This window comes from Astatotilapia calliptera, chromosome 22 (assembly GCF_900246225.1).
Source record: "Astatotilapia calliptera chromosome 22, fAstCal1.2, whole genome shotgun sequence".
NCBI classification, from domain to species: Eukaryota; Metazoa; Chordata; class Actinopteri; order Cichliformes; family Cichlidae; genus Astatotilapia; species Astatotilapia calliptera.
The window spans coordinates 34,809,770-34,835,072 of NC_039322.1; the positions used below are offsets into that span (position 1 = coordinate 34,809,770).

Genomic DNA, 25,303 nt, shown 5'->3' on the forward strand with positions numbered 1-25,303 from the left:
GTAGCCTCAGTCCATGTTGATGCAAAACTGACTTCACTATAGAAAGTGATGCTGGTGTTCAGCAGTTTCCAGTTCATGGCAGGATTGAGCCTTAGTGGTTCCTGAGTTGCTCTTGAGCATCCAAACTATTTTCTTCTCATCTGAAGATGACAATTTAGGTCTTCTTCCTGATTTTGGCAAAGTGGTGACATACCAGAATAAGCTGTACTTGTGTACAGCAAATTTCAAATCAAAAGCAAATTTCCATGTTCTGAGGTAAAGGTGATATTTGACAAAGAGGGCTGTGATTGCCCCAATCTGATCTAAAGGTTTAAGTTTGTTCAGGGAGAATCTGATGATTACGTGGCATATATAAGGGCCCATGAACTGTTTTCTTTCATGTATAATCTGATATTACATTAGATTGGTATTTTTTTCTTTATTTTTCGCCCTTTCCAGACACGCTTTGTCTTATTGGACCCCTGTATGTTTGAGCTACAATGGAAACCTAAAAAGATCTATAAAAGGATGTACAGTTAAATGACATCTGATTTAACTCCACATGAACACGTGAGTAATAAACATGTGTTATAAATATAATGCAGCCCACCATCTGCAGTATTCACTGCAGGTTCTGAACCCGCAAAAGATTGTTAGCCAAGTTACATTTAACCCAGTATTATATCTATGTATATTAAATATCATGATACAAATGTAATTTTTAAAAAATTACTGCGATTGTGAAAAGAATTAAACCAGCAGAAGGAAGAGTGGGCTGTAGTGGGGTGCCATAGTCGGTGCAATGTGACTGGCTGGCCTAGCGTTAGTCAGGCGCTGGTTTGTACTAGTAATGTGTCGGTCGCGAACGAAATGGCTCTTAGAGCCGACTCCTTATCGCGAGCCGTGGGGTTTTTTTTGTTTGTTTTTTTTCCTTTCTCTCACCCTCTCTCTCGCACTTTTTTCCCCGCTTCACCCTGCACGCGAGCCTTGTGTGGAGTGAATAAATAAAAGTATATTTATGGTGACCCCTAGAGACAACGCACGTACAAACTTCAAAACACATCCGAACTCTGAAGCACGTAAAAACCCCGAAGCACGTACAAACTCCAAAACACGTACAAAAGACAACAGAAGTGCTCCAGGATGCTAGGCACAGTGTTGAGCTTTTGTTACCTAGTGGCTACGCAAGCCAGCAAGTACCAGCGACCGGATTTGGTGTGTGGTAGTAACAGGTAAATGAACATTTTTTTTTTTTAAATTATTTGAATATATATATATGAGTGCATGTGTATAAATACACAAACAATACACTTATGCTTTCAATTGTGTAATTTAAGTGATCTAGGTAGCTCTGTTTTGGAAGTTCAGTTAATGCTAGAAATGTGTTTTGGAGTTTGTACGTGCTTTGTCTCTTGGGGCCACCGCATATATTTATATATAAACATATATAAATAAAACCACTTTTTTTTTACATTAGTAATTCATTTTGTGCATAATTTTATATTGTTGTTAATAATAAATTCATTGAAGCAACAAAACAACCTAAAGAGCCGGTTGGGAGCTGAAAGAGCCGGCTCTTTTTAGTGAGTCGAGCCGAGAGAGCCGGTACTCTAAAAAGAGCTGGAAATCCCATCACTAGTTTGTACACATACTCGTACTCAAAGTATGAGTACACGCGAGGCGACCTTCCACTGCCCTAAACACTGACACATTATTGTACCGGGAGGTTAAAGAAATATCACAGCAGCCGAACGACTGGGCCGCCCATGGAGCCTGGGACCTCGCGTGAAACTCTGAAGCGTGCAGGAAGCCCCAACCCGGCCGGTCTGCGGGAGGAGACGCCGGGAGAAGAGGCGAAAGGCGGAGACGGCAGAACCACGATGAGAAAGCAAGTGGGAGCAGACTGTGGGAATGATGGAGAGTCTAACAGCCAGATTAAAAACGGAGAGGAATACGAGGAGGAATTGGACCCAAGAATTCAGGTATGTTGCTAAAGGACCGTTTCCCTCCCCGCATTAGCAAATGCGTCATATTTCCCGAGCCAAACAAAACTACGATAAACGCCGACCGTACATGGCAACGATCTGCTCCTGACACAGACCGACGCCTGGGTCAAGCCCATCCCCTGTCTAACAATATTTCCAGCTGTCTGGTTGTATTCTGCTTTTAAAACACGTCGTCTTTCCCGTGTGTTTCCAGGAGGAGCTGGAGCACCTCAACCAAGCTAGCGAAGAGATCAACAAGCTGGAGCTGCAGCTGGATGTGAGGAGGTCACAGTAAACCTGCGGACACCCCAGCCCCCACGTAGTTTTGCGTTTTGTTCGTACATTAGGGTAACAAAACCCGAGACCCCATTGCAAAGTAAAAGCGATCTTAAGGTGAATGTAATTTCAACATTACCCAACACTAAAGATATAATATGTCATGAAATAAATGATAAATATGAAGAATACATTTTACTTGAAATCAGCAGTATCCATGCTCAAAGAGTCACTCAGTCTGTGGAAACAGGTTTCCATATATTAACACTGTGAAGCACAAGGAAAACATTTCATTAGGCTTTTACTCACTAATGTTCCCCCGTCTGTTTCTCTCTGTTTTTCTTCATTCTGTACTTACCCAGTCATCTGTTAACTCTTCCCTGAAATCTCTGCAACGTTCATTTTTCCTCAGCTTCCACCATTTATTCCTTGCCTCTGCCTTCACTCGCTTCCACTTCTTGATGACCAAAGTCATCCTGCAGACTAACATCTGATGCTTCCTAGGTACATTCTCCATCTAGCAATCTTCTCTTTCAGATTGCACCTTCTCCATAGGATGTAGTCCAGGGGTCCGGTGTCCCTGCAGGTTTTAGATCTCACCCTGGGTCAACACACCTGAATCACATGATTAGTTCATTACCAGGCTTCTGCAGAACTCCAAGACATGTTGAGAAGGTAATTTATCCATTTAAATCAGCTGTGATGGATCAAGGACACATCTAAAACCTGCAGGGACACTGGCCCTCGTGGACTGGGATTGGGGACCCCTGATGTAGTCCAACGTATAGTATCCTCCTCCTTATAGATCATCCCGTGTTCCCCCCCTCTTCTTGAATCATGTGTTCACCGCAGCCATTATTTCCATCCTTTTGGCAAAATCCACTGCCATCTGTCCTTCTGCATCACTCTCCAATCCAACACCTTCTCATCAGTTGTGTTACCTTCATCTACCAGTCCACTCAAGTCTGCTTCAATCACAAATCTCTCAGTCTTGAAGACACACTCCACCCATTCATCCATCTCACTTCCAAATTCCTTTCTCTTCTAACTGAAATCCAACCTGTTGGGCATACGCACTGAAAACATTCAACATCACCCCTTTGATGTCCCGCTTCACACTCATGATGCTGTCTGACACTCTCTTCATATCCACAGCACTGTTTTCATGCACTTCTTCCAGACTGACCCTATCCATATCCACCATAAGAGAGCTGTTTAATCTCTTGTCCTTGCTTCCATCCCATCTGGTCTCCTGCACACACACAATATGTGGTGAATGGACTGGTTATAGTGCTTTTCTAACCTACTCAAGCACTCAAAGTGCTTTATGCAACATGTCATATTCACACCCATTTATACAGGCACTGAAGATCGCTTTTAGAGGACTTTGGTCTCAGTTTCTGTTACTGTAATGCCTCGTATATAGTGAGGGCTGGCTTTACTGTGTTTCTTGAAGTGGGGAACATTTTGGTTCCCTTGGCCAGGACACCCACTCCAGGATGTTGGATCTTCAGGAGTACTGAGATCCAAAAGTGGCCAGTGGTATGCTGCTCCCATAGTAATGGCAGCAGCCTGCTGCTGTTCTCAGAACGTTGCCTGCTGCTTTTGACTGGCCGGTAAGTCAGTGCTGGCCCGAGGTTTGGTTTTGACCGTGTCCACAGCTAAACCCATCACCAACCACCCACCTCAGCATGTATTAACCAGGTCTGAACTACGGTGTTACAGACCGCTGGTCCCCCAACCTTTGTTATGTAGTCATTATTATATATTATATGTAGTAATTATTTCTACATCTGTGTAGGCCAAATAAAAAAAACATTAAAATTAAATATCCAGTTTTATGTATTCAAATTTGTGTAAGGAAATAGAGGGCATGTACTGTACACGCTTCATCATGAAGAGTGCACTATGCCTCGCTCTAAAATAAAAAGTCAGAACAGCGTAACAATTATAATACTGCTTGAAATGGCTAATGATAAATGGAAAATATAAAAACCCAAAACAGCTCTGTTTTTGCTTTCACTGGGGCATATTCTGACTGTCCTCACACAAACACACACCTGCTGCTGCCTCTGTTGTGACTGTCTTCTGTTTTCCTCCACTGCTCTTTGAGCATTGTCTGTCTGTCAGTCAAGGCCGAGCAGCTGCTGTGTACTGGTTGGACCTGAAAGTTGACGTTTCATTTTTTTAAAAACTTTATTTAACACAGGGATCACTAAGGTCAAAGTGAGCGAGAGCTACTGCAACAGAGAGAGCGATGTGTTATTCACAGAGCGTGAAGGTGACTAAAGAAGGTTGGCTTACTGGTTTGCAGGACGAAGCAAGGAAAGAGGGCAGGGTGGTTCTCAGTGATGCAATGAGTGGAATAGGATGTCCGACCTGTCTGCTCTTTTTCCAGAGTGGTGGTACGTGGTAGCGAATAGGAGGCCAGGCAGGTGAGATCCATAGTACTCCAGGAGGCCAAAAGGTAAGGGCAGCAGCAACTGACAGGTAAGTTGCAGGCAAGCAGAGAGTGAGTGAGGATGACCAGCATCAGAGGAAGTTGGTTCCTAATAGAGCTTAGCCAATGATGATCCAAGTGTGCAAAACTGGAAACACAGAGAGCGCAATGTGCTGGACTGCACCGGCTTGATATGTGAGACACGAAAAGTGGGTTGACTGCATAGCATTGGGAGCGGCCTGAGTCTGACAGCTGATCACTGAGTCCATCTCGTATGGACCTATGTAACGAGCAGCCAGTTTTCTGGTTACCTGAGTGAGAATCAGAACACTTTATTAATGCCTGCGGAAATGATGTGGTCACAGTTGCTCCAAAACAGTAAGAAAAGTAACTGAATTAAACAATAACATGTATTAAAAAGTGAAAAAAACAAACAAAATAAATGTAATGTATACAAATAGCACAATTAGAAATAACCTAGTATATTATACAAATTAAATGTATATGGCTTCCGCTGCACTCAGCCGGAAGCCAGTGCAAGAACTTTAACAATGGACTGATACGAGAGAATTTATGACTGTGGGTTAAAAGCCTTGGTGCAGCATTTTGGACCACTTGAAGGTGATTTAAAGAAAACTTTGACAGACAGGAGAAGAAAACATTACAATAATCTAATCAGGAGGCGATGGAGGCACGAATAAGCATCTCCATTTCACCTCTGGAGACAATAGTCCTGAGTTTAACAATATTTCTTAAATGAAAAAAACAGGAGCGGGTCACAGACTTGATATAAGCATCAAAAAACAGAAAATGATCAAAAATTAATTTGATCATTTTAAAATTAATTTTACCGTGGATGAGAAAGGACCCAGATGTTGTCTAATATGGGGCCTAATACTCTCTGGAGCAAGAATTGATTTCCTCCGTCTTTAAAGGTTATGTCTCACTGATGCTGCTGATGCTGATGTGCTCCTGTGACTACCCAGCACGCCATCACCGTCTTAGAGTCCAACTCCATCCCCAGGATATTACTGGCCTTGTCCATCCCTTTATTGAGATTTTTGGCTGACGCTCGTCGAGTGCTACGTTTGCTTCAGGCTTAGGTGGCACATGTTGCAACATCTGCCTGATGTCCTTCTCCAACATGCCCCTCCAGAAACGGCGTCTGAGGAGACTTATGGTTCTGCTCACCCCGAGGTGGAATTCAAAGCTTGAAGAAAAACAGCTTAGATGTACAGGCAGGCGAGGTGGGCGGTCTGAGCCAAGTAAATCACAGCAGAATAAACAGCTGTGGGGACATAGCGGTGGCCAGGGGACCTGAGCCAAGATCAATGGTCAATTTGCAGGCCTTTTCAGATTGTCTCCTCCAAATCCAACATGTACGCCCAAAACTACAGGTGGGCAGGCTCTTTTGGCTGCGCAGGACAGGAAGTGAGAAAGTGTCCCGAGTGACCATATTAAAGATACTTGCACACTGGTTAGCCTCTCAAGCCTACAATGCCTGATCTGAATGTGTTCAGGCTGGGGCTCTGAAGGAGAGGGCAAGGAATTAGGAGCTGAGCGAAGGAGAATATACACTCAACAAAAATATAAACGCAACACCTTTGTTACTGCTCCCATTCCCCATGGGATGGACGTAGAGACCTAAAATTCATTCCAGATACACAATATAACCATCCCTCCCAAACAGTGGTCACAAATCAGTCCAAATGTGTGGTAGTGGGCGCATCTGCTATATTGAGATAATCCATCCCACCTCACAGGTGTGCCACATCAGGATGCTGATCTGACATCATGAGTAGTGCACAGGTGTACCTCAGACTGCCCACAACAAAAGGCCACCCTGGAATGTGCAGTTTTGTCTCACAGCAAAATGCCACAGATGCCACAAGCAATGAGGGAGCGTGCAATTGGCATGCTGACAGCAGGAATGTCAACCAGATCTGTCGCCCGTGCATTGAATGTTCATTTCTCAACCATAAGCCGTCTCCACAGGCGTTTCAGAGAATATGGCAGCACATCCAACCGGCCTCACAACCGCAGACCTCGTGTAACCACACCAGCCCAGGACCTCCACATCCAGCAGGTTCACCTCCAAGATCGTCTGAGACCAGCCACCCAGACAGCTGCTGGAACAATTGGTTTGCACAACCAAACAATTTCTGCACAAACTGTCAGAAACCGTCTCAGGGACGCTCAACTGCATGCCCGTCGTCCTCATCGGGGTCTTGACCTGACTCCAGCTCATCTCCGTAACAGACTTGTGTGGGCAAATGCTCACATTCGATGGCGTCTGGCACGTTGGAGAGGTGTGCGCTTCACGGATGAATCATGGTTCACATTGTTCAGGGCAGATGGCAGCTGAGAATGTCCCAGTTCTTGCATGGCCAGCATACTCACCGGACATGTCACCCATTGAGCATGTTCGGGATGTGCTTGACCGGCGTATACGACAGCGTGTACCAGTTCCCACGAATATCCAACAACCTCGCACAGCCATTGAAGTGGAGTGGACCAACATTCCACAGGCCACAATTGACAATCTGATAGACTCCATGCGACGATGTGTTGCACTGCATGAGGCAAATGGTGGTCACACCAGATACTGACCGGTTCTGGGTCCCCAGACCCCCAATAGCGCAAAAAAACTGCACATTCCAGGGTGGCCTTTTGTTGTGGGCAGTCTGAGGTACACCTGTGCACTACTCATGATGTCAGATCAGCATCCTGATGTGGCACACCTGTGAGGTGGGATGGATTATCTCAATATGGCAGATGTGCCCACTACCACACATTTGGACTGATTTGTGACCACTGTTTGGGAGGGATGGTTATATTGTGTATCTGGAATGAATTTTAGGTCTCTACGTCCATCCCATGGAGAATGGGAGCAGTAACAAAGGTGTTGCGTTTATATTTTTGTTGAGTGTATTACCATGGGCTCAAAGCTGGCCTTGGCGGATGCTCTGGGGGTCGTGTAATTTTTTTGGCTTCCCTCTGATATGTTTTTTTATCCCCTGTAAACACTTTGTAACAGATTTCTGTCTTAAAAAGTGCTATATAAATACATTTTACTTACTCTCTTTTAAAATATTGTAAATTCTGAGAGAGAAGGACACCACGGTTTGTCACCGGACATTAACTGATCAATCATCCGGTCATTCAAAGCTTGAAATAAAACAGCTGAGACATTTATTTGGGCCAACCTGGTTTGGCTGCCACAGTCCGGAACTCGACCACAAATTGTGCTGCGTTACCTTGGCGGAGATTTAATAATTTCCTTGTGGAAGTTTGCTCAGACATGGAGTCAGTGAAAGTCCTCTTCAACTCATTCTAAAAAACATCATTTGGGTCAGAACGTAAAAAAGACTTCAGTCCACGCCAGCGCTGTTCCCCCCAGTAAGCTAACCACAGGAGGGAAGGAGGGCGACGAGCGACCGAAAGCTAACAAGCATCGTAGCAGCAAGCCCCTACACTGTGCCAGCTCACCGGTGAATGGTTCCAAAACACGGCTGTGACCCCACGACTGTCAGCATTACATCCCTCTTTGCCCTCTTTTTCTCTTCTGGACACCTCTTTCTTTCTTTCTTTCTTTCTTTCTGGATATGAAAAGAAGTTACAAGTAGCCTAGGTCAGCCAAACTAGAACTAGAAAAACGTCATTTCATAATTCAGTGTGTGTGCTAGGGGTGGGTTTTGATTATCGATTTTCCGATTCTAGCTTGAATAATGTGATATCAATTCATTAAAACCCTGAATTGATTTTTAAATATAAATTCATTTTGCCAGAAATACCAGAATCTCGGGTTAAACTAGCAAACAGTTAAAACAGTAAATGAGAGCAGTACACAGATTCTGCACAAAGACGTAAACACAAAGCGCGGACAGGCTAACGCATCAGAATCAGTGAGCTGTCGGCTTTCTCACGACGGCACGTACATGGACACGCCATCGGGGCTGAAAGCCGACAGCTCACAGATTCTGAAGCTGCAGTTTTGTCTCTCCAAACAAAGTTGACTGAACCAGCAGCAAAAGAAGATCCAAACTACGCTTCATGTCTCGTTTCACATAAACATCGTCATGAATTCCCTTTGACTTTTGCTGTTTTGCTTCCAGCACGATAAAATCACACTTCATGCACAGCTCTCTCTCTCCCTGTGTACTTCAAGAGCAGTTTCCCATCTCAAATCTCTGTTTTCTGCATTATTCGCGTGCTTATTATGCACAAGTCTACTGTTATGCACAGCGCTGTCGGCTGCTGTTTTTTTTCTTTTTAAATTTAACTTCCGACAAGAAAGCCTCATTTCTGCTGTTCTGTTTTTAAAATGATGCAAAATTGCATCTGTGCAGCTGTGTCTCTAATAAAACCTCTGTAACTTTGCTCTGCGTCACTTCAGCAACATCAGGTAATGTTCAAATGTTGATTCATGGTTTTCTTCTGTTTTTGTTCTACTGCAGAGTATTATTAAGGTTATCTGCTATAAGAAGACAGGACACGAAAATCACCTTCATGTTTTTCTGTGTTTTATCCTCAGTTACTTTGACACAAAGGCCTTTGCTGTGATGCTCACACCTTTGATAAAGTCTCACAAGTGTCAGCTTTCTTTTTATAGATATAAAAATATGGATATGAACTGATAAGTGATCAGAATTATAATATTTCTGACTGTCTGAGGCAAAGTTTCCCTGATTCAAATGGAGTCGATCGAATTGTGGATCGAATCGAATCGATTCTAGAAGTCAGTTACGATACCCAGCCCTAGTGTGTGCGTTTGCGTGACGGTGTGTGTTAGGGTTGTAAAGACTTTTCTCTCAGGCTTTCTTTTTTTTTGCAGACTCTGTCACAGCAAGTCGGGTTGGACGCCATCAGTGAGAGTGCACTGCTGTTTTTGCATTCTACTTAGCCTACGTCCACACGTACACGGGTATTTTTGAAAACGGAGATTTTCCGTTTCCGTTTTAAAAATAATCCCGTCCACATGTAAAGGCAGAAATGAAGGAAAACGCTGCTAGGAACATGCCAAAGCAGCAGGTGGTGATATATTCCTAACAGTGTAGAAATGTTGGCCAATCAGAAGTCTAGAAGCCTCGGTGGGAAAAAGTAAACAAAGCTGGGGCATAGAAGCAGAACCGAGTAGTGATGGTAAATTTGATTCTTTTTACTGAATCGAGTGTTAATGAGTCACTCACCAAAGTGAATCGGGTGTTTTGAGTCATTTGATTCACTGAGTCAGTTGACCAGAGAGTGCGAAAATTTTACATTTTCACTCAAACTTAATTTGTTTCCCTTTTCATGTAAATCCCACTGCTAAGATGAATGATAAAAAAAAACAAAAAAACAACAACTATTTTATAGAGAACAAAGAGCAAAAACATTTCTAAAATTAAGCAATTTCTTATCAAAATTGCTTAATAAACATTTATTTTGTTTATTTGTATTTTATTAGTATTTTCCTTAAGTGTGTCAAATATATATTTTCTCATCTAAATGTCCACTGCGCTGTGAGCCAGGGGGCGGTAATGCGCCTTAACATTGGTTGCCAACCAAGAAGAAGAAGAAGCTGTGAGCCAGGAGGGAGGGGGTGAGTGAGTGATTCGTTCGCTCGCTCTATGATTCAGCACAGGAGGGAGGGGGTTAGTGAGTCCTGAGTGATTCGTTCGCTCGCTCTTTGACTCAGCACAGGAGGGAGGGGGTTAGTGAGTCCTGAGTGATTTGCTTATGCTTACGATTCAGCACAGGAGGGAGGGGGTTAGTGAGTCCTGAGTGATTCGTTCGCTCGCTCTTTGATTCAGCACAGGAGGGAGGGGGTGAGTGAGTCCTGAGTGATTCGTTCGCTCGCTCTTTGATTCAGCACAGGAGGGAGGGGGTTAGTGAGTCCTGAGTGATTCGTTCGCTCTTTGATTCAGCACAGGAGGGAGGGGGTTAGTGAGTCCTGAGTGATTCTTTCGCTCTTTGATTCAGCACAGGAGGGAGGGGGTTAGTGAGTCCTGAGTGATTCGTTCGCTCTTTGATTCAGCACAGGAGGGAGGGGGTGAGTGAGTCCTGAGTGATTCGTTCGCTCTTTGATTCAGCACAGGAGGGAGGGGGTGAGTGAGTCCTGAGTGATTCGTTCGCTCGCTCTTTGATTCAGCACAGGAGGGAGGGGGTTAGTGAGTCCTGAGTGATTCGCTTATGCTTACGATTCAGCACAGGAGGGAGGGGGTTAGTGAGTCCTGAGTGATTCGTTCGCTCTTTGATTCAGCACAGGAGGGAGGGGTTGAGCGAGTCCTGAGTGATTCGCTTATGCTTACGATTCAGCACAGGAAGGGAGGGGGTGAGTAGCTCAAATGTGCTGTTAGCATGTTAGCAGCGCGATGCTACTGTGAACCGAGGAGCTATTTTCTTGATGTGAGCTTCTACTCAGGGGTTTTTCTTCCAGTTCAGAGCAGAAATGCTTTTGTTACGAAACTGGCTGTTGTTTTTCCCCCCCACAATTTTAATTATAAGCTAGATATATTTCTACTAATGGAATTAGTTTGCTAACAGCAACAGGGATGAGTCAGTGAGTCAGTTGGGCTTGTGAATCATGATTCACGAGTCAGTAAAGTGATTCTGGAGTATTGAACGATTCGTTCACGAATCGAACATCACTAGAACCGAGTCGTATGTGTGGAGGGACAGTAACTGTGTGTGTATGTAAGCATTTACACTGCAGAGAGTACAAGTAACAGTATTGTAGAAATTCATTTCACCGAAACAATAACGCGGTGCACAGTGTGACGTCAAAAAAGGCGCACACCTTTGACGCTGCGTTTTCTGCGTTTTTTTCCGTTTTTCTCGTCCACACGTAAATGCAAAAACGGAGTTTTCAAAAATATCCACCCTGGCTGGAGTTTTTAAAAATCTCAGTTTTCAGTGACCGAAAACGCCGTTTACGTGTGGACGAAAGGTGCAAACGCATAGAAAAATCTGCGTTTTCAAAAATACCCGGGTACATGTGGACGTAGCCTCAGTTCATTTTAAATTCTTGGCATCTTTAAAAGCATTATTTGCACACCGTGTTTCATCCAAATGAGACCTGTCTTATTTGCTGTGAAGAAAGCATCAAACTGGGTTATCTCAGTTCACATGGGTAGTATTGCATTAGCAGGTTTATGAACAGTGTTCACAACCCAAGATTTTATGTTCAATAAGTTTCTAAACTTTTCATGATTGCTGTGCAGCCAGTCTGTGGTCTAAGCAGCCAAGTGACTTTGTGCTCTGTCTTTATCTGCAAACACTTTGTGCCTCTTGGTATCCTGTAGTTGATCTTTCTATGACGAGCGCACATTCACTGCAGATTTTTCAAAGTGCTCAAATTGCTCTCAGAGTGTCGAAGAAATTAATATCAATCTGTAGATCCATGCAGGCCTTTTGCAATGATTCAGTGTAAAAACAGATCATTGAATGTGCAGTGTGACAGCTTACATAAACTCGTTTCCTAAGTTGTTCACAGATCAGTAGTAATGAGACTGACCCTCTAACAGCACTGCCTTAAGATCTGAGAACAGTGCTGACCAGCCTGAAGCAGGTGGTTGACCGTCTCGAGAACAGTGGTCAGCTGGCTGAACAGCTTCCTGTCAAAGCCCCTATATAAATCAGCTGACTACTGAGGCATCGCAGTACACCACAACAACAGGAATAGCATATCACTGGCCACTTATGGATCTTCTATTTGTCTCATATTTTGCATATTTGTCACATTTACTTAGATGGTTGTTGCAAGGGTGAAGAAAAGATTAAAGATCGGGGGACAGAAGTCTTGCATGGTTGAGTGGCTGAAACTCCACATACCCTTTGCACACCATAGCAATTGTAACATTCATTTGAAACTGTTTTTCCTTGCCAAGTAATTTTGTACGTTTTTTTGTCCCGTAGGCATAATTTTAATCTCCAGCTGCGTTCCATTTATGAAGCTGTGATCACTGCTTGATTAAACACTAATTAGAAACATTTAGAGAAGTGCTAAAATGAAGCCTGCTATGATTACTGCTGGATCTTGTTTTTTCATAAGAAACTAGAAATTCTCTTATTTTAAGGTAGGAAAAGCTCTACTACAGAACCTTTCAGACCACATATTTCTTTTTTGCTTCCACAGTGTCTTAATCTGAATTCTGTGAGTGCAGATGCTGAAATATTTCAGTAACCTATCCAAAGAAAATCTATGAGCATAGCAGAAGTACATTTAAAATGCTCATGGTTCAAAAGCAAGTGCATCTCTGACCATTATCTGTGAGGTGTTATGTGTACGCTAGCAGCTATGTTATGTTTCTAAACTGAGGTGAAGGTTTTAGTAAAGTGGTGTTTGTTTAAGCGATATGTTGAATGTCAATCACAGAACTTAGAATGTAGGTCACGGATATAACAATAAACCCCTTTTTCCCTTCTCTGGTGCCTGCTTAACCTACTCAAAGTGTTTGTACACTTGACTCCTGTCTTCCTGTCACAGCCCCAGATGCCACAGTGAGTCGTGTCAAGACTCACGGTGTGTAATGTAATGTGCAATCTTATGCATGTGCTCCCTCAGGACGCCAGGTCGAGCTACAGGAGGATCCTGACTGATTCTGCCAGGAAGCTCAATGCCCAGGGCTCCCAGCTCGGTGCGTGCATTGACAAAGCAAGGCCTTATTATGAAGCTCGCAGACTTGCCAAAGAGGTATGTGTTTCTACTGCTCACAAGTCAACAGAGTGAGATATATGCAATCAGTTAGCAGTTTATTAGAGCTGCTAAGCACAAAGTATGGTAAATGGACTGCTTCTTATATAGCGCTGTTCTACTCTATCTGAGCACTCAAAGCGCTTTATACAACTAATTCATTCACCCAATCACACAAGCACTTTTTCTAAACTGTTTAGTGCTTACTGTCTAACATTCATGCACATTCACACTCCGATGAATGCATCAGAGAGCAGCACGGGGTTAGTATCTCTCCCAAGGATATTTGGCATGCAGACTGGTGGAGCCTGGGATTGAACCGCCAACCTTCCGGTTAGTAGCTTACCTGCTCTACCACCTGAGCTGGGCAAGATATTCAAAAGGTGGGTACAGGTTACCCAATCTGGGACAGGGTTGCTGAGGCTTGGAGTTCAAGAGGTGGTTGGGCTGGTTAGGCTTTAGGCCATGGGGCTGGGCTCAGTCAAGAAGAGCTACAACGACCTACCCACAGGATGGTGAAGGACACTGCCAGTCCAGGTCCCAGTTGAAAAACAGGCTGTAGGAACAGGTTGGGAAAAATGCAGCTGTGCCCTGGAGGCAGCTAGAGTTCGATGCAGTGCTTTATTTCTTCAAAGAGATAATTGTGCATCAGTGTATGAAACATTTTCGACTGCTAGAGAAGCTCACCTCCTTTTACTGGGGTCATATCTTTAGCTATTGTATGTTGGCAATTAGCAGCTGACGTTCTTAGGTGAGGTACCCAGCAGCATGTCAGTGTGGTGAAGGGCCATGGAGGTCCCAAGTTGTGTCAGTTTCAGTCCCAGTCATGGCTGAAGGCATAGCTATCTGAGACAAGGCAATGTGTGAGAAGGACCTTCCTTCCATCCACAGCTATATGCAGTGTAATGTGCTTTCTACAGCTTAACACAAGAACAAACGACTGTGGCAGAATATATCACATGAAGTCACATGAAGTCCTGTAAATGGTGATTCTTGATTAGTATGTATGTGACAGGGAATGGGAAGGTTGAGCCTTCTAAATCTTAATAGAGAGTATAACAGTTTATTTCAATGTGAATTTCATGGTGTGGAATGTGGCCATCAGTGGATGGTGTGTTTGGCTGTATTTGACGAATGAAATATCAATTTTTATACACAGAATTAACAACAGTAACACGAGCACATCTGTTTTATTTGGTTGCTCAGAAGACATGCTGAAGTGTGGACCTCTTCAACACAGTCTGACAGCTTAAATCTTACACTCCACTCTCTTCCCTTATCCTTATCAGGGTCATGGGGGGCCACGAGCAAGAGGCAGGGTACAGCCTGACAGGTTATCAGGCTGTTGCAGGGCTAACACAGAGACACAGACATTCACACCTATGGGTAATTAAGAATTATCAACCAACCTAACTACCCTAATTGCATGTCTCTGGCCTGTGGGAGGAAGCCGGAGTACACAGAGAAAACCCATGCGAACTCCACACAGAAAGGCCACAGGGAGATGGTGGATTCCAACCAGGACCTTCTTGCTGTGAGGCACACACCACTGTACTGCTCTTTTGTATGCAAACCCAGATGATCAGCTGTAAGTTTGGTTAAAAAAAAGCTGTCACAGTGACAGCAACAGATGGCAGTGCTAGGTGAAGAGAAATGATGGCGACAGACCATGGACTGTCTCCATCATTGAAAAAGCCACTGTCAGGGACTTGGCACACCTTACAAGGCTCACACATGACAATAACATTCATCAGGAACTTAGGGAGACCTTAGAAGACAACAAGCTGATGCACTGTCCTCACTGCTGTTCTGTATAGACTTTAAACCCCTAAGCCAGCTGTTTGAAGCTGAGTGACCATCAGCCACCTCCTGTAAATGGATGACATCAGGCTGTATGCCACGAGTGAACTCACTGATCCACCTCACCAGGATCTACAGCAAGGACATGGGAAAGTCATTTGGACTGGATGTCTAAAACTGACTGGTTGAGTTCTAAAGGGGCAGCATTCCCATAAAGCAGAACAGCTGCAGGTACCTGTGTGTTGCACAGGCCATCATGAAAAAGATGCATGAATGTCAGTAACAGACAAATATCTGCATAAGACACGAGCTGAGACAAAGCAGATCGGTAGCAATATGATGCAAGTCATCAATGCATGTGACTTTGCAAGAAACAAAGCACGAATACTTTGTTACTGTACTCAAGTAGAATTCTGTACCTGAGTACAGTTTTTTTCTGAAACTTTTTACTTTTACTCCCTTTTTTAAACAAATACCTGTACTTTTTACTCCTTTTGGTTCATCATTTACAGTAGAATGTAGCTAGTGCTATGGAAGAGGAGGAAGCTTGAAAGGAGTGATGTCTCTGAAGTGTCAGGTAATTTCAGACTCAATGTTTTGGTCAGTTCAACAAACATCAGCAAACATACAAACTGTTTGTGCGCAGTGTGTTGATAGCTGCTGTATTTCCAAGGAGAGAAAAGAGTGTGAGAACTTTGAGATGGAGAAAGATGTAAGAAAAGACAGGAGGGGACGCAGAGAGGTTAGATTTAAAGGCAGGCCAGCTCAGTAAAGCCTGGAAATCTGATTTGCAAATTTAAAACGTACATGTATAATCTCATATTGAACATTACTTCAAAACAAACCAGGTTATACTAACTTTGTGTTAATCAAATGTTGCATGAAAATACTCTGTACTCTGTATGGGTTAAAGACGTTAGCTTGTCACACTGCAGTGAAGTTATTGTAAAGCTGGAGTGGTGCACAGTGTCAGTGGTCAGTCTTGGTTTTACATCAAGTGTAGCAGACTGATTTACAATTAAGATGATGATGGTTGGATTAACTCACTGAATTCTGACGTTATACCAACTGTATCCAGTCTAATATAAAGACATTGTACAGCATAATGTCAGTGTAGGAAATGGAAATCAGTGAAGATAGCTGTAAAAGATCTGCTTACATCGTTGTGTACATCCACAATCCTGTACACTAAATCTGCTGAAGCTCATGTTAGAAATGATTTTGAGTTGTGATTTTTGTCCCCATGCTGAGACACGACACAGATGTTAGGGTTCCCCCACCTGCCCACTGTAACCCCTGACTGTGCTAATTTTACTGTTTAGCTCAGGAGTTGAAGTCACCCTCTACAGTGTAGGCAACTAGGGCTGCCACAAACCATTATTCTGATAGTCGACTAGTCACCAATTATTTTTGCGATTAGTCGACTAATCAGATCATCATCCATTGGACGTACAGGTACAGCTTATTGCACCAGCAGCATCTGCTCTTATATAACTATCATTAGCTTACAGCTTTAAGTGTTTAAGGTGCAAACTAAAAATAAAGACAAGATGATAGTTTATTAAATTTTAATGAAATCTGCAGATTGTTTCGGTGAAGTTTAATAAACTCCTTCTATCTAAACTATAACAGGACACCGGAGTAAATTCTCCAGCATCTCACACTTCTGATAATCAGCTGTCTGCTTGACGTTTATTCAGCTGTGTAAAAACTAGAACTTTGATCTCAGCCAAACCGATTTACTCAGGAACAAATAAAAGACTGAGAAAACATTTTTAAGTTATCTAAGTGACTTATATATCATGTTTAACCTGAGTAGCGAAAGACGGCGGTGGGTTTGAAAACGATTTGCCGGGAGTCCGGTGTTCTCACGGCGCTAGTGAGCCTAGCCCCCGGCTCGCTATCAAGCTAGTGGGTAACAGACGTCTCCGAAAACGTCGGAGCGCTTTTGAAAGTATGTGGTGTCCTGATAAACTGAGCAGATATTTGAGGTTTACACAGCTACATTCTCGCCTGAAAATATGTTAAACGTTTATTTTGTGACCCAGAAAGAATAATAAGAGTAATATTAAAACTAACTAGCTGCCGCCATTGTTGGAAACTGAGCTGGGCTGGGACAGAGCTTCTTCTTCTTCTTCGGGGTTTAACGGCAGCTGGCATCCTTGTACATGCAGTGCTGCCATCTTCTGTTTCAGTCCGTTATTACACTCTTAAATCCTGCTACTTATTCCTGCGTCTTTTGTGATCTTACAAAGCTTCAAACGACGCGTCGACTATTAAATCAGTCAACTAGTCACAATTACGTCGACTATCAAAATCGTCGACGTAATTGTGACTAGTTGACTTATCGTGGCAGCCCTACAGGCAACACAATGTTTTTTCAAATGATCCTACACCGCATGTGTCCTACGGCAGATTAAAACTCAGGACTTTAGAATTTCTATTCAAAAATTTGTATTCTCGTGTACTAATATTATTTTATTATCATATTAATGTAGCACAAGGTTCAGGTACCTTTGTGTAAAACCAGTTTTCAACAAGCTACTTTTTACTTACTTACTTTGAGTACATTTCAGAGCCTGTTCTTTCTCAGTTTTACTTGAGTAAAAAAGTTGCTTCAGTACTTTTATTGGAGTATTTTTCAACACAGGCATCTGTACTTGTACTTAAGAAAAGAAGTCTGTACTTTTGCCACCTCTGCTTAAAAGTAATCAGATACCCAGCTGGAAAAATACACACAGGAGGAGACAGATGGAGGGCGGGTACCAAGAACGACTCACTGAGGTCTCCACTGAAGTCCAGCATCCTGAGATCTGTGAGCTATGGAGGACAAGGATTAGTGAGTGTCAGAGACACAATTCAGCATTAAACTCAGAACATCTATAAATAAAACAGGAAAATGGCCCCAGAGATGAGCTGCTCCAGAGTTCCTTGTGCAGCTGAAGACAGATGGTGAGGAAGTATCACAGACCAGGCCCCTACATTGGATTTACCATTGACACATGGAGGAAGTGGCTGAAATCAAAAAATCCAGTTTTGTGTACAGTGGTCCCTCGTCTATCGTGGGAGTTACATTCTAAAAATAACCCGCGAGGTAGCCAACTTTATTTTTTACAATTATTATAGATGTTTTAAGGGTGTAAAACCCCTCAATACACACTTTATACATTTATTTTCACACTTTTCATTCTTTTGTTTAAACTCTTTCAAAGTTCAAACCTTCGTAGAAGAATAAGTTCAGTATTACAGAATGAGACCAAAGGCACCCGCAGGTGACGACGTCTCGTCGACATTGTTGTGTTTGTTGGGGAGAAAACTTACAAACATACAGTGCAGCACTTCAGAGTCACACAGCTAGCGATGGAAGATTTATGTCAATTTGACAAGCTGAACGCATCCTGTACTGTACAGGAGACACGGCATGAGATTTATTGACAATGGTCTACAGCCAATCAGGATGCAGAACACAATGCGCTGTATTTAAAAAATAAAAAATAAAAAAATAAAAAAAAAAGGAGAGAGAGAGAGAAAAATTGCACATGAAGAATCCACGAAAGAGCGAGGCCGCGAAAGGTGAACCGCGTTATAGCGAGGGACCAAATCTCACACTAAGAAAATAATCAGCTTTCCCACATGATAAAAATTAGATCTTAGGCCTGAGGAATATTTGGACGTTTCATTTCAACCAGAAATCTGTTATTTGAAGTTAATCGTCAGATTGAGCTCTCAATGGTTCTGTGACATGTTTTAAAGTAAAGATTTCTCTTTTCACCCCAAAGTCCACTAAAACAGAAGAAACTTTGTTTACAGTGGTAGCTACAAATAGGGAAGGATGCGATGCTGACTGTGTCTTTTTCAGCGTTAATTTGTGGATTCAGCTGTGGGGCTCTGCGCGTCTATTGGGAATCTATGGATGGAAGTTAGGTTTATGTCCAGCGCTCCACATCAAGTTGCAGAGTGGAAACCACAACACAGAGTTACAGAGCGGGGTCACTGAGCGCAGAGTTGCATTTTACTGCACACTGTGGACCCTGCACAGTACTTTTGAGTTTTCAATTGTTACTTTTTTTAACTTTTACTTTTTAGTTTTCAAAAACAGAAATAAAAAAAAGGATCATTATGGATGTTGCCAAAATATGTGCAGCAAGGTAGGCAGAGAGTACATAATAGTAAAAATAAGTTATTTGAGAATATTTTTTTAACCCTACGGAGTAAAGCTATTTAAACTGTTGTGGTATCTGTCTACATTAATGAAATTATATCAATTATCAATTTATGTAACCAGAGTCTCTGAGTTAATAGTATGGAAAAAATCAAATCATAGCTCTAATGCTGAAAAGACTATCTCTATGCATGTATGTTCGAACATGCATCTCTTTCCTGTGTTTTAATAGCTGCTATCTATTCCTTTAGGCCCAACAGGAGACCCAGAAGGCAGCTCTGAGATATGAGAGGGCTGTGTCCATGCACACTGCTGCCAGAGAGATGGTGTATGTGGCAGAGCAAGGCCTTTTGGCTGACAAGAACACCATGGACCCAACCTGGCAGGAGATGCTTAACCATGCCACCGCCAAGGTACACACTTCTGCCTCTTGCTGATGGTAGTGTTGTTGTGCTGTTTATACAATTAAAATCAGTGCGCTATAGATAATTCTTTCTGAACAAAAGGTCACCAAAAATAAATCTCCAACACAGGAACCTTCCCAAGGGACTAGAAACCTTACTACATTACTACAGACCAAAACAGCTACAACAGTTCATGGAGCTGAGACTGTGGCTGCATCACTATTTCCACTTATATGAAAAAGTTCAGGTGGTTGTTTGTCTGTTCTTCTTTATAACAAACAAATACACAATCATTAATAGTAATGGTTACAAATATATCTGTGTTTTGTCTCATTTCCGATTAAATAAAGGCTTCCAGATTATTTACATCCCAACTTTTTCTGACTAAAGTTTTAATTTAATGGTGGCTGAATATTTAAATACAAACCATTTTAATGTTATTAGTCAAATCTTTAATAACTGTGACAACTGAAAATGAAGCATGTCTGCTTATATCAGTGCCAACCTGGGATCTGGGCAGAAGTTAAAGTGTGATCTAAGTGTCCATCCAGCGTTCCTACTCTTAGTCATGGTTTTTGTCCTGTCAGGTGAATGAGGCAGAGGAGGAGCGCCTTCGCAGTGAGCGAGAGCACCAGCGAGTCACCCAACTGTGCCAGGATGCTGAAGCTCGAGTCCAGACTCTCCAGAAAGCCCTGAAGAAAGTCATTCTTAAGTCCAAGCCTTACTTTGAACTCAAGGCTCAGTTCAATCACATTTTGGAGGTATGTACCATCATTAATTTAAAAATATCTTTTGAGTTATTCATTAGTCATGAATTAGCCTTTCAGCTGTAAAACACTTTATCAAGGCAGACAAGAAATGTTATTCCAGTTACTCCAAAAAGCTCTGTGACAGTCACTGAGAATGCATTGCATGATTTTGCATTGCAAATTTCCCTTTTCAGTTAAACACAAACAGATAATACTCGCTGTTGTAGAAGCAGCAAATCCTTTATCTGAACGTGGTTGCCGTACATATTGAAAATTGAAGAAAAACAAATTTCATTAGAAGAGTTAGCGGTTCCTCACCCCCAGTCCTTGCAGTTAAAAATCAGAACTTTTTAAAATCAAGATAGTGCCCACAACAGTATCAGAATGCAGTTTGCAGTTATTTATGTATTGTCTGTAAAAGTTGTCTGTGTGAGGCATACTAACCCCATGTTGCTCTCTGACGCGTCCATCGGAGTATGAATGTGTGTGAACATTAGATAGGAAGCACTTAGCGTGGGAAAAAGTGCTTGTGCAAATGGGTGAATGTACAAGTTGTGTAAAGCATTTGAGTGCTCAAAGTAGAAAAGCGCTGTATAAGAACCACTTGATTTACCATGTGTGCTATACTTTTCACATCTTAAGCCAGTTCTACTTCAAATACAAAAGATCAAACATTGTGTACCTGTTTAGGTGTAAAACCCTCAAAGTAGTAAATTCGTGTAACGACGTCTTTTCTGTTTGGTCCACTGCACCCAGGCGCTCACAAAATTAATTACTGTGTAAAATATCACTGACAAAAGTGAAGAGTGAATTTCTTTATGCTGGACAATAAAATTACTAACTAATGATAAGGCTTGCATTCATGGTATAAGAACCTGCATTTACACTCAACAAAAATATAAACGCAACACCTTTGTTACTGCTCCCATTCCCCATGGGATGGACGTAGAGACCTAAAATTCATTCCAGATACACAATATAACCATCCCTCCCAAACAGTGGTCACAAATCAGTCCAAATGTGTGGTAGTGGGCACATCTGCTATATTGAGATAATCCATCCCACCTCACAGGTGTGCCACATCAGGATGCTGATCTGACATCATGAGTAGTGCACAGGTGTACCTCAGACTGCCCACAACAAAAGGCCACCCTGGAATGTGCAGTTTTGTCTCACAGCAAAATGCCACAGATGCCACAAGCAATGAGGGAGCGTGCAATTGGCATGCTGACAGCAGGAATGTCAACCAGATCTGTCGCCCGTGCATTGAATGTTCATTTCTCAACCATAAGCCGTCTCCACAGGCGTTTCAGAGAATATGGCAGCACATCCAACCGGCCTCACAACCGCAGACCTCGTGTAACCACACCAGCCCAGGACCTCCACATCCAGCAGGTTCACCTCCAAGATCGTCTGAGACCAGCCACCCAGACAGCTGCTGGAACAATTGGTTTGCACAACCAAACAATTTCTGCACAAACTGTCAGAAACCGTCTCAGGGACGCTCAACTGCATGCCCGTCGTCCTCATCGGGGTCTTGACCTGACTCCAGCTCGTCGCCGTAACAGACTTGTGTGGGCAAATGCTCACATTCGATGGCGTCTGGCACGTTGGAGAGGTGTGCGCTTCACGGATGAATCATGGTTCACATTGTTCAGGGCAGATGGCAGCTGAGAATGTCCCAGTTCTTGCATGGCCAGCATACTCACCGGACATGTCACCCATTGAGCATGTTCGGGATGTGCTTGACCGGCGTATACGACAGCGTGTACCAGTTCCCACGAATATCCAACAACCTCACACAGCCATTGAAGTGGAGTGGACCAACATTCCACAGGCCACAATTGACAATCTGATAGACTCCATGCGACGATGTGTTGCACTGCATGAGGCAAATGGTGGTCACACCAGATACTGACCGGTTCTGGGTCCCCAGACCCCCAATAGCGCAAAAAACTGCACATTCCAGGGTGGCCTTTTGTTGTGGGCAGTCTGAGGTACACCTGTGCACTACTCATGATGTCAGATCAGCATCCTGATGTGGCACACCTGTGAGGTGGGATGGATTATCTCAATATAGCAGATGTGCCCACTACCACACATTTGGACTGATTTGTGACCACTGTTTGGGAGGGATGGTTATATTGTGTATCTGGAATGAATTTTAGGTCTCTACGTCCATCCCATGGGGAATGGGAGCAGTAACAAAGGTGTTGCGTTTATATTTTTGTTGAGTGTATGTAATATTCATTGTTTTAACCAAGGTGTAATTAATTGGAGTGTAGAGATGTTTAAATGTGTCAGCGTGAGCCTTCCTAACTTGCTGTAACCTTTTTTGCAGGAGCATAAGGCTAAAGTCGTGCAGCTAGAGGAGCAAGTGGCAAAAGTAAAAATGCGTTACTCCGTGGCCCTGCGGAACCTGGAGCAGATCAGTGAGCAGATCCATGCACAGAGGGGGCGGGCCAGAGCTAGCAGGGGGCATCCTGCCATCTGTGGGGGTCGGAGCTCCCCTGTAGGTGCTGAAGCTGAGGTCAGAACTGCCGCTGGAATTCATGACAGTAGCTGTGTGGGAGTCGACACTATTGAGAGCGATTGGGCAGATGGTGAGAAAACCAGACTGTGGGTAGAGCGGCACCGAGAGAGTGGCTGGGGCCAGAGGGAGCAACTGGAGGCAGAGCAGGTCGGCTCAGACTGCATGTCGGTTATCAGCCTTCAAACCATCGCCTCCGACCTGGAAAAGTGTGACTCGGTGGAGCATTTGGGCGACCTGAGTGATGCTGGGAGTGTGCTGGGTGAAGAGTGGGACCACTACAGCAAGTCTAATGACAAGCCAGTCAGCAGGGAGATGGTGACTGAAGGGCCTCAGCAGGAGCTTGTTCACCAGGAGAAAGGAGCTGCTAATAAAGAGAAACAGGAGAGTTTTGTTAAGCAGCACCACAGAAGTGTTAGTCTATGATATCAAGCAGGAGGAGGAATGTTGTGATGGTGATGATCGTGGTGATTAGGCTGAGGGATCATAGAAGAACTTGAGAGAATCTGAAATATCTCTGACTGAGAGGTGCCAAACAAGCTGACAAGAAGGCGCTGACAGTGATTGACAAAGTTAGGAATAGGTGGGTGGATTAACAGGTACATCAGCTGCACACTAATGAATCTTTGTGTGACAACATTAATCCAGTGGAGCAGCCCCGCACAGCGCACTGAGTCTGATCCAATCTGTTGCTCAACAGCTGAGGAAAAAAAGTAATTGTAAAGTACAAAAAGGCTTTTAACAACAGTTTAAACACATAGTTGTGTTTCATTTGTGCACCTGGTTTTGGCATTCCCTGTGTTAGCATGCTATCAGCTTGTATTTGCTTTAAGGATGGTCTGAAGCACCTGTTATACTTTCTGCATTTACAAGTTTGCAAGGGTGCCTTTGGGTCTGGGTAACATAAATTTGTGCCATCACAGGATGAATGTAAGGCTTTGTAAAGACATACGCATATGTACCCTCCAATTTGACCACTCTACAATGATTATGCTGCAAGGGGAAAAAGCTGTACATGCATCTTCCAAGTGCACTCCAAGCAGACCAGGAAATAATCATAACAACTTGCCTGTGGTGTCCACCAGCTGCTGTGCCTGCTTCTGCAAGTGAGTATGGTCTTTAGGAGCAATAAGAGTGAATTCACTCTGCAAACTTTCCTGATGTAGGAACATGCAGAGTGTGACAAGAAACATGAGCAGTCACACTTGGGTTGGACACAAACTGGCAGCATGACCTGAACCAACCCATCTGGAAAACTGTGATAATCCTCAATTCTGAAGAAAGAATGTGGACACAAAACTGCATTGTCTGTGGAGGATAAAATAAGTCTGTAAACTGTGGGTCTTTTTTACGCCACATGCTCGGATATGGCATTTGTATGGACGTATGTAATCGGTCTTGAAACTGATTTCAGCTACTCCCTTATTCACAATGGTCACCATAGCAGGCAGTGCTACATATTTGAGTTTACAGATTTGTATCTTCTCACGAGACTCAACGGGAATCTTTCACTTCTGTTTTTGAAGCGCTGCCAAAATAAGAGCAACATCAACCACACTGAAGCAAGCAGTGGTTTCAGGGTAAAGAGGCACACTGTAGGGTGCAGTTAGGCTCAGCTTTCCATAAAAATATTTATAAAATATATTATAGCATAATTTCATAGAGTGGAACATTTTCCACTATTGTACATGGATGTGCCGTGAACTTTGTGAATTGTACATTAACCAATCCCGTATCCTAACCCTAACCCAGTGCTGCTAAAATAAACGTCTAATTTCAAAAAGATAATGAGCTTCATTCTGTCCTTGAGTTCAGCAACTGCCAGAGGTGGGAAGTACAAATACTTTGTTACTGTACTTAAGAACATTTTTGGGAGTGTTAGGTCGGACAGGTTGTGGAGCTACCGATGGGTGAAGTCTTGAGTTCCTGCTTTTCAGCTAGCTCACCTGTTGCTCATCAGCCTCTTCAGCAGCCATTTTAAGGACCAGCTCCAGCACCCAGTTGCCACCAGATTGTCTGCCTCACCTGAATAAGGCTCTTTCATGCCTCTCCCATCTTACCATACTCGTACCGTAATCTAGACTCTCAACTCTAGATTCTTTGTTTTTCAGATATACTGTATCTTGACTCCATCTGTGTATCCAGCGTATAGCCATGAAATATCTGAAAATTTTATCTCTTATAAACAAACAATGTATGCTTCCAAGTGAGATTCACACAAAGTCAACTAAGCGTGGGCTTTTTGGGAGATCTAAGTGTCAAATTTTGCATATTTGCCCACATTTCTCTTTACCATATATAAAC

General features: G+C 43.2%; 1 protein-coding gene across 1 annotated transcript; it reads left to right on the forward strand.

Annotated features, from left to right (window-relative positions):
- The first annotated feature begins 1,571 nt into the window (after positions 1 to 1,571).
- Positions 1,572 to 24,787, forward strand: sh3bp5lb (SH3-binding domain protein 5-like, b). Its single transcript, XM_026155789.1, has 6 exons — positions 1,572 to 1,961; positions 2,179 to 2,241; positions 13,226 to 13,354; positions 19,568 to 19,729; positions 20,308 to 20,481; positions 22,811 to 24,787. The coding sequence occupies exons 1-6, from the start codon at positions 1,746 to 1,748 to the stop codon at positions 23,423 to 23,425; spliced, it is 1,359 nt and encodes a 452-aa protein (XP_026011574.1). The 5' UTR covers positions 1,572 to 1,745; the 3' UTR covers positions 23,426 to 24,787.
- The last annotated feature ends 516 nt before the right edge of the window (positions 24,788 to 25,303 follow it).

Excerpts from the sequence above, each read along its gene's own strand:
- sh3bp5lb (XM_026155789.1), top strand. The coding sequence starts at position 1,746 with ATGGAGCCTGGGACCTCGCGTGAAACTCTGAAGCGTGCAGGAAGCCCC. Across the intron at positions 13,355-19,567 it reads CTCGCAGACTTGCCAAAGAG|GCCCAACAGGAGACCCAGAA; the intron begins GTATGTGTTTCT and ends CTATTCCTTTAG. Across the intron at positions 19,730-20,307 it reads TTAACCATGCCACCGCCAAG|GTGAATGAGGCAGAGGAGGA; the intron begins GTACACACTTCT and ends TTGTCCTGTCAG.